The sequence below is a fragment of the Wyeomyia smithii genome, unplaced genomic scaffold, assembly GCF_029784165.1.
Source record: "Wyeomyia smithii strain HCP4-BCI-WySm-NY-G18 unplaced genomic scaffold, ASM2978416v1 HiC_scaffold_39, whole genome shotgun sequence".
In the NCBI taxonomy this organism is placed as follows: Eukaryota; Metazoa; Arthropoda; class Insecta; order Diptera; family Culicidae; genus Wyeomyia; species Wyeomyia smithii.
The window spans coordinates 1-10000 of NW_026599176.1; the positions used below are offsets into that span (position 1 = coordinate 1).

A 10000-nucleotide genomic window follows, 5' to 3' on the forward strand; every position below is an offset into this window, starting at 1 on the left:
GGAAAATCCAGATTGCGATAGTGTTTTTTGATATGTGCGTCCAACTTGAGACGGTCCGCTGAGTTGAGGTACGCTCCGATACCCCACGCCAAAGCAAAGATGTACAAACGATGCAAGTGCTCCGGCGTACAAGCCTCATCCTTTACTTTCACCACCTCGTCATCACCCATATCATCTGCCATATAGGAAAGAAATATGATTAAAACATGCAATTGAAATAAAAACTTTAAATAGTAAGGTAAACCACCATCAAGGCTTCCGGTTGTTGAGAGGGCAGCTTCCTGTTCGCTTTCACCAAGCACCGGAACCAAGCCGTCCAGCAGGTAGATCATCTGCTGAATGATATTACACTGCAGCACTTCCATCATCAGCAGCAGGTTCTGCGTAACCCAAGTGTAGATTTTGAGAAACGATCCCTCAAACAAATCGTTGAAAACTTTCTTCTCCTGGGCGCTGCGCGTTTTCAACCATGCTTGCAGTACTGCAAAAATAGGAACATTTTATTGCACATTTATGATCACTCTGTCTTTAGGCAAAAAAATAGCAAAATTGAATCATAGACTTCCCACGTGGAATGCGTATCATTCTAGGGAGTCATCCACATTTCAATCCCACTTATTTTTAGCATCATTGCATACAAGAAGTTACCAACTTAAGTAAAAACGATCGTCAGTATCTCATCCCGTTCATTATCCCTAATACACTTACTTGGTTTCCAGTCCAACCCTGACGAACTCATGTAAACCATTCCGTTGCGTGAAACTGTCGCCGGTGAAGCATTATCAATATTATGGGGTTCGAATATTATCTTGCAGGTCGGTGCCATCGAGAGACGATCCCCGTTTGCGAGTGTTAGCGTCTTGTTGTCATCCAACACCGAGTTCAGGTTTTCAATCCAAATGCTGTCGACTGGTCCATCCAGAACTAGCCACGTGAATTCGCCTTTCTTCGCCTTCAATGTCTTCCTCCAGAGAGCAGAGAAGATACCATCGGTCCAATCGTTAGTAGCTACGTCCAGCCGACCGAACATTTGGGACGCCGTTATGGCTTTCGGGTTCATTCGCATCTCCTTATGCGTTAGTCCAATATCGGTCAAAGATTTCATCAGAATTCTAATGCAGCAAGTCTTCCCGGCCCCGGGTGGTCCAAGCGTCATAATTCCGTGACGAACCTGTTGTGTTTCATATAGCTGAATGAGTTTCAAAACCCACGGCGGGTGATAGATTAAACCAGCTTGTTCAACTTGGTTTGCGATTGCAGCTTCCAGTTCTCCATAGCTAGTTTTTTCCAGCGTCTGATTCGGAAACAGATCCGACACCAGCGACATAAACAACGGTTCATCCTCATCGATCAACTTGGACAGGTTCATGTCACGGAGCACTCGCATCACGATAGTGCTCTCACTGTCTTTCGTGTTTACTCTCTTTGCCGCTCCCAGCGTTCTCAAAACTGACAAAATATTTCTAAGACCGAAATCGTAGTGGACTTGCTTTGTTAATTGTTCCTCGCAAAGTTTGTAAAGAGTGTAGAATTTTCTCGCTAATGTTATATTCTCAAGGAACCCGCAGGAAGCCAGCTTCACCCGGATAATGATCTGTCTATCCGGTACCATCATTGCGACGGTTCGGAATTGGATTTTCAAGTTCTCTGGCAGTTCCTTACGGCCGGCGTATCCGGGGTTCATAGTAATAAACACTCCAAACTCCATATTCATTTCAATGTCATCTCCATCGGTAAATAGGAAACGCTTCTTTTTCTCTTTTCTTGCAGTTAAAATGACTGCCACCTGTTGGGCAGCTACCGACAGCACGGGAAGCTCGATCCGGTTGAACTCGTCGAAACATCCCCACGAGCCAGACTGTGCTAACCCTTTATAAATTCGTCCCAAGCCTCGATAATCCATTTGATCTGAGCAATTGAATACAACCACGTACTTAGCTAATGTTTTCCCCATATCTTTCACGGTTTCAGTTTTTCCAGTTCCTGCTGGACCACAGGGACTGCCCCCCATGCTCAGCGCTAGTGCCTGAGCCAGCGTAATGTAACACCTGTCAGTTAACGGTGTAATCACCAGCCGATCGGTGCAACCCAAATACTCATTCTGATAAACAAAGGTAACATCGGTAATATTGATCCAGGTTTTGTCAATGTCTTCCTTAAAATAAAACCTGCACTGCTTCAACCACTCGAAATCATTCGCCGAACGAATGTTCATCCGGCACAAAATGTCGAATATATCCCGCTGGTGCACGTGAATGGTAATTAGGGTTTCGAATTTAGTCCTCTCGATCTTGGTAAGATCCCTTGTCGTCTGATCAATCAAGGTATTCAACAGCTCTAGAAATTTATTGTTTGTCTCGGACATAACCTTTTTCTCGTGTCGAGCTTGCATTAGTGCTGTTTCGGCATCCCTTGTCCATATCATTTGAATGCCCAGTAATCCAACCTGTGCGGGAAGTTTCTCCAGGAATGATAACAGTGTGAAGTTGGGATCGTTCATCAAAGCATAGGCTTGGCGAATTATGGAGTGGAGCGATTGCTGCATCGATTGCAGCAGCGACGTTAGCCACGTTTCGACTGAACCTTCTGCTCGAATTGCTCGATCCAGCGGAATCTGCTCGCCTTCCGAGGAAGTAATGGCCATCATCTTGTTGTACTCTATTTCATGGAATTTGACGTATCTTGTGTTGTCGAAAATCGACAACAGGTGGTTCTGTATAGTGTGTGAGTCGGACGCTTGGCCCAAAATTTCCAACAATGCAGGGTCAGACACGAAGAAGAATCTAGGGAACATCATGCGTTTTTTCTCCAAGTATCCACTCAAAGATTTCTGACACAATTCCAACTGTTCCTGTAGATGTGGAAGCAGCTGCTTCAGTAAATCATCTCCCACACAGCAGGCAACCACGCCAGGCGTTTCGTGGGCACGTTGCATGATCTTTTGCCATGATTTATCTATTTTCGAGAAGCGTTTCGCTTCCTTCGGCAATTGCTTGGCAATATCGCCACCGACAAATACGGCTTCCAGATAGACCCACATGTTCTGCACCAGTAGCCAGCGCTCGAGAATGTCATTCGAGTTTGACAAATCGTAAACCCATTGCTGAATCTGTTTACGGAATGGTGCATTGTAGCGATTGGAAAGTAACGAGCTAAGCACCATCAAGCTATCCTCAAGTTGCCCTATGGTTTCTGCGGTAGTGTCACCTCGCAACAGTAGTTCGCCTCGGTTATTGAACGTCATGAAGCTCAGCTCATGTGCCGACCATTCGTTTGTGACTTGCTTTAGTTTGGCCTCGATATCCTTTTCCTTCATCGCCGATATACAGATGTCTTCGATGTCCTCCTTGTGCTTCAACAAGGGTGCTTCCAGAATGTGCTTCAGCGTAAAGCCTTCGCTATCAAACTCGAAGGTATACTTTGTAACCTCCATGATTCTCTGCCAATGACGTGGTTTCATCGCTCGATTTGCCATCAGCTCAAGCAATGGACACATGTCATTGAAGTCATCAATTGTTCGTTTGAGGGCGTAAAAGGCGGGCCACTCCTTGAGGCCCTTTGGTAGCTTACGGCAACGATTCTGGAACTCCATCAATTCGTTGTTGATCTCTTCGATGTCGACATCACTCCAAGGAATATCATAGTAGCTGCTGACCCGATCAATGACATCGTTGTAAAGCTTGTACAACTTCTGTAGCAAGTTCAGCTCCTTCTTGATCTGGCCAAGTTCAGGATAGTCTGATTGAGGCAAACCAAACAATTCCTCGCCACTCTGATAAGTCTGGAGCTTCCTCCACATTCCGTCGAATCGATTCTAAAAAAGTGGGAAATCAATTAGTAGAACAAGTTTTCAATATTTTTTTAATCTTGCTTGGAAGAGCAACAACTTGTCGGACGCTTCGCGAGGTGTCAACCCCGTCTGCATCGGACCAGACACCCGATACTCGGCAACGTACTCGATCTTGTCCTGTTTGAATTTCTCCAGATTCGCACGCAGGTCGCTTTGGAAATCTGGCTGCATCTCGAGCAGCTTGCAGTGTACCTCTTTGGCACGTGACTGCAGACGAACCCAAGTGTAGCGCAGATTATCGACCTGATCCATTTGCTCTCGATCGACTTGAATTTCGTACTTGTGCATCATGTTGAAAGCGTCCTCGATCGGTTCAATCTTCAGCTCCATGTCGACCTCCTGTTCGCGGATTTTACTCAAGGTATCCATGATAGTTCGCACGTCGTCCAAATCTCGAATTTGACGATCCAATTTACGGTCCATCTCGTTGATTACCGCGTAAACGTAATCCATTTCGCGTTTATATTTCTTCTTCATGGCTTGTCCAAGCTTATGAGTACAAGCTAAAAAAAATCATAATTTTTATACAAAGTCATGGAATGAAAAAGGCACTTACATTTTATCTCAATTGCTAATCCAAACTTGAGCTTTTCGGTCGATAAAGCAATGCTCTGTCCAAAAAACTGCATATCCGGTTCAATCAAAAGATTACTATCCAAATCCACCAATCGACGTAAGGTACATTCGAATTCCAGTAGCGAGTTTTCCAGCAGCTGACGAACCGTCTTATCGTTTTTCCACAGAAAGTGATAGGGCTCCCACTTGTCGACAAATAAATGCAATTCAGGTTTCAAGTTTCGGATGCAGCTCGACAGAAGAGATAGCGTCTTGACCACTTCTTTATTATCCATCACATAGCTGTAGAAACTTTTCGTCATGTGCACCATCCTAGGCTTCTCCTCCGACTGCAGGCGATACATCTTGCGACGACGGGATCTGTCATCGAGCGCAGCCGCATTGGCTTTCGCCAACTTGGCGGCCGTAGCGGCAGATGCAAGAGCAGCGGCCGAAGGTCTTGGTTTTTCCTCGGCTTCTTTGCCGGTATTCCACTGGGCAACGCCTTTCGATACACCGGTAATTTGCTTACCAGCGATCGACAATGCTTCCTGCAGCTCCTCTAGGTTCGGTCGAATTGTCACGTTTGGTATCATCAGCAGCGATTGCAAAATGAAAATAGGTCTCCTAGGAAGATCTTCACCTTCTATCTCGATGAACCGTCGCCTCAGACAGTCCAGCGAAGTTCGGGTGACTCGTATGAGGACATCAATCACTTTGCGACTGTAGTAGCGTCGCATCTCCGAGACGGCGTTGAATACCATGTCCTGCATGCCTTTGGGCAGTCCGCCTCCATGGTGAGACAACAGTTGCAATGGATTTTCAAAGCACGACCAAAGTATACTCCAGTCCTGCTGCTGCCCATTGCCTTCATTATTCTCCGCCTCTGGAGTTGGCGATGACTTCTCGGACGGTTTCTTTTCTTCGTCTACAAAGAAGTCGTTCTCTGCACCAACCATGCGTTTGAATATCTGGGAAGCTCGGTGCACAAGGTCCAACACCTCCTCGACCGCTTCCTCTACCATTTGACTCTTACGGTTCAGCTCGTTCGCCGCCTGGCGGCAAGTATCTTCAGTATACTCCAGAAACTCATCGACGGTCCACATCTCGTCATCATTCGGCAGGGACTGCAGTTGAATGTCCTGCATTGAGGTTAACACATGTAGTATGCGATTCGAGTAGATATCATGCACCCGGGCAACCAATACGTCAAACGTTTCGATTGCCTCCTTGCAGTTGTCGTAGAACTCGATCCATCGGGGACTGGTCCACTGGAAAACATATACATACCCACGAAAAGACAAACGTTCGGTTAGAATTTTAGTATGAAACAGAGGGCCTATAATTGAAAGAAGCCCACTATTTGATCCACTATTTTGAAAAATGATTTCTGTCGACTTTAAGAAGAATCATTTCAAGCTTTGCAGGTTATTCCGGTTCACAATTTACATTGTTTGAACAGGATTCATTATTGCAGAGTTTGTAAATTCTTTTTAAAACTTGTGATGTAATTGCGGCGCTCCAAGCAGCACACATTGTTGAAAAGTAGCAGATACAAATCTCGTCAGTTTGAACCAATTTTAGTTTGACTAACAGCACATGAAACAAACCTTTAATTCTAGAAACATTCATTGCATTACGCTTATGCATACCAAGGGAATCTTTGAAGAAGCAAATCTCTTCGGGATTTGTGTCGCTAAATTGCATATAATGTAACTTGAAATTTTATCTTACTTTCGCCTTTGTTGCTGGGATTGAGGATTTAACGTACAAAAATATTTTATTTCGTATTTATTGACACCTGTAAAGCTTGTTTGAACCAATTTTCCAATTCTTCTAAAAACGATAAGGATTTATAACAATAAATACTAAATGATTCCGTTGACATCCATCTTTTTTGTCGCAGGTATGTAGGTTCCAGAAAATTCGTGAACTATGCATTGAAATACCCTGCTATAATTGAAATTACCTTACTTAAAGAAGAAGCAATTTATGCCTGAAAATAGGTGTGCTCCTATTAATTATAGACACATATTTGACTAACAGGAATAACACTGAAGCTTTAATGCTTCTTCTAAATTTTTGGGAACTGCTTGTAAATCGTTGAAGTTCTTAAATTTTCTCAAATTTCCGTTTGAGAAAATAGCAAGTCAAGTTTTGAGATTTCTTTTTGGATTTGATAAGTTAGAGAACTCAACAAAACATATTTTTTCCCAATCTACAATTAGTTACCTACGTTCATGATTTCGTTATTATGGGTTTCCTTTTTAAAAAGACGAAAATTTTGAACCCTACTTCTAAGCAAAATTCGAAGGTTAAATAACAAAAAATTTCCCTAGAGCTCAAACTGAAAAAAGAAAGATTAAAACTTTTAAACCGTTCCTGTGAATACTGGTGCTCTTAGCCGAGTCGGAAGTGAATAAAGTCTTCAGAGACATGCACAAAGTTTTCCCGTAAGCAAATTAATAAGCGACGAACTCGGCGAGCAACTACTCTGGGGCTTTTTGATGCACCATTTGTAATCCAATAATAATATATATCAAATTTATTGTTCAGTAACAAGAAGAATTGTTTATCTAAAAAAAGAGACTCTCTGAGCCTTACAAATTTTAAGGCAGAGGGCAACAGAACGTAAGGGCAGGCCCGGATTTAAGGCGGGGTGACAAATGCCCCGGGCCTTTCGACACGGGCCCCCTAGTCCTGGGCCTAGAAGACAGACAGAGTGGAGACCATTTTTTGCTCGTCACCTTCCAGGGAAGTGTTATTCCGTTTCAACTAAATTTTTTAAGAAAAGAGGACCCCACGAAAATTTCTGCTCCGGGCCTCCAGCTCCTAAATCCAGCCCTGCGTAGGGAAAAAAATTGACCTTCGAACCGGTAGGGCTCCAAAGTTTCGTCTTCTCGAGAAACGTCATCATACAAAATTTCAACTCAATCGGGCTTAGGAAAGTTGTTTTTCGACTGATGACGACACAGGCAATTGACGATATTGGAATTTGTTTTTTTTTTTGACGTTGACTAACGTCTATATCGAAGTTAGGCGCCTGAATTTGAAAATCTAGTAATTCAACCAGGGAAAACCAGGGAAAAGTGGTCAGGTTTTGAGCGCTTATTTTTCAGTCATTTATAATCAGGTTTTCGAGGTTTTGGCATCAATCGATTTAAAATTCCGTTACGGTTAAATTTATGTAACAAAAACAACTATTGTTTGAGATACACTATTGAAAAATTGGTAATTAATATCGATTGTCTAAATCATACCGAGCAGCCAATCACTACCTCTCTTCCCAAGCACAGTAGACACTAACGGATACAATCGATCTGACTTTGTTGTTATTGTTGTTACCACTTTCTGTTTCCGATGCTTATTTACGTTCCTTGTCATTCCATTTTCTACTTTGCCCCTCCTTCTTTCTAACTAACTGACGAAGCCTTGGTATAAAAGGTACCGTTCGAACATTTCACCCCATCATTTCATTGCCAAACCGTACCGGTTACATACGGACGCTAAGTGTTAGCTGAAAGGAGGAAAGACAAAATAGTACCGGTCATCTCGTGCCGGTTTCACCCGTAATGCTGGTGGTTGTTAGTAGTACATGGCTACTGCAAAATACTTAAATGACTGGAATTCTGGACGGACTAACCAGTAAACAAGAATAATCGGCAACTGGGAGCTCTGGTGCCTCGAAGTTTTGTAAAAGAAGCGTTGCAATTCCCTCTACTATTTGTTTTAATGGAATATAAGAATACGGTAGTCAACGTCATGCAGTCGTGTCTTGAATACCACCCTCCTACTATTTTATGTCTTAGGAATGCATAAAACGTCGAGATCTGGTGTTATCTCGAAAAAAATCCGGTTTTCACTTCACTGTCAATCTCACTACACGGAGCAATTTTTTGCCACCTCCCTCTAGGTGGAATCGAGAATAGGTCCCAAAAAGTGAAGTGAGAGTGATATGTATTTCACCGTGGAGTGAGTCTCGTAATAAGTACCATTACACTGGTCGACGAAATGAAAAAAGTGCATTCCAAAAGCTCAAACCGAAAAAAATGAAAGATTATAACTATTCAACCATTTTTATGAATTTTGGTGCCCATAGCCTTTACCAAAAGACGTCAACTTACTCAACTAACTAACTAACTAACTCAAAATTTACAGAAATGCACAGTGGTTTGAACGCGAAAAACGTGATCGTCAGCCTTTTGAGTATAAAAATGCCATTTAAACACTACAGTGAATTCGACAAAGTTTTTGTAGATCTTAAGGGGCATATTCTGATGCAAATAAATTTTTTATTAATTAGCCTAAAAGTGAGATAAAAAATTTATTTTTTTATTTACTTATCAAATCAAAACGAAGTCCTCAGCAAAGTTGTAGACAGTCTTATGCAGAAAAACTTTGCTTAAGACACTTTGGTTCTATCTTCTTGAAAATCGACCACATACAGGTAGTTTTATACACAGACATCCTTAAAGTTTCTAAAAATCGAAAAATACCAAATAACTTTTTCTGAAGTGATTTAACAGGCCTACTATGTTCTAGACAATTTTTTTTATTTAAAAAATACATAATACTGCCAAACATACCTTGGGCAAATTTTCAACTTTTTCATAGGGTTTAGGTCATTTTAGATAAAAAAATGCACTTTTTCAAAACAAAAATTCCTCGAAAAGCTGCAAAAAGCTGAAAGAACAACAGTCTTCACTCGGAAGACAGGGATCAGTACTAGCTTCAACAGGTGCCTTTACTAATTTCTTGCAGTCTCTTAAAGACTTGGGCGTGGGTGAAAAAAAAATTTTTTTTTTTGGTTTTTCGGCGTTTTCTCATGTTTTTTTTTAAAGATGTACAAAATCGAAACGATTTTTGATTTTTCATTAAAAAGTACGAATAGCATTTATATTTACGGCACCGTGCATTATTTGGAAAACATACAAAATAGAAAAAATTGATTTTTTCCGAAACTAATTGTTATGTCACTAGAGTATGCAAATGCCAAGGTTTTTTTTTTAACAAAATAAGCAACATTTTTTGACGTTTTTTCAATGCTTGAGTTCTGAGAAGAAAATGTCAGCTCAGAACCAGATACCCTTATTTATTTTTTAATTTTGTACAAAGGGAAGCATTTTGGTATGGATTGGGTACTTCCGTATGGACAAAATTTTAAAAAATAAGGCTATTTATCTCTGAGCTGACATTTTCTTTTCGGAATTCAAGCATTGGAAACAACAAAGAATGTTGCTAATTTTGTTTAAAAAAACTTGGCATTTGCATACACTAGTGACATATTGACAATTTTATCTCACTTTTAGGTGAATTAATCAAAAATATATTCACATCAAAAGATGTCCCTAAAGATCTACAAAAACTTTGTCTAATACACTGTAGCATTTAAATGGCATTTTAAAAGGCTGACGATTACGTTTTTCGCGTTTTAAACCACTGTGGAACGGTGGGATAGCTATAATATTTCAAATAAATTTATTTTTGAGCGTCTTAGTAGAATGGAATTGAATATTGAGAATAGGTTATGTTTCCATTTAATTCTACTACAAAAAATCGAATACCCTTTAATCGAATACCGTCCGCAGAACAGTC

At 41.3% G+C, this 10000-nt stretch overlaps 1 protein-coding gene across 1 annotated transcript in view; it reads right to left on the reverse strand.

Moving 5' to 3' along the window:
- Positions 1 to 4: 4 nt before the first annotated feature.
- Positions 5 to 10000, reverse strand: part of LOC129733761 (dynein axonemal heavy chain 5-like) — a gene marked incomplete at its 3' end in the record, with an annotated part of 15021 nt that continues 5025 nt past the window's right edge. Inside the window, exons 2-6 of the mRNA XM_055695285.1 lie at positions 4407 to 5802; positions 3872 to 4353; positions 709 to 3814; positions 248 to 481; positions 5 to 175 (exon numbers count right to left, since the gene is read on the reverse strand). Of these exons, the coding sequence (XP_055551260.1) occupies positions 5 to 175; positions 248 to 481; positions 709 to 3814; positions 3872 to 4353; positions 4407 to 5802 (5389 nt within the window). The remainder of the gene's footprint in view (positions 176 to 247; positions 482 to 708; positions 3815 to 3871; positions 4354 to 4406; positions 5803 to 10000) is intronic.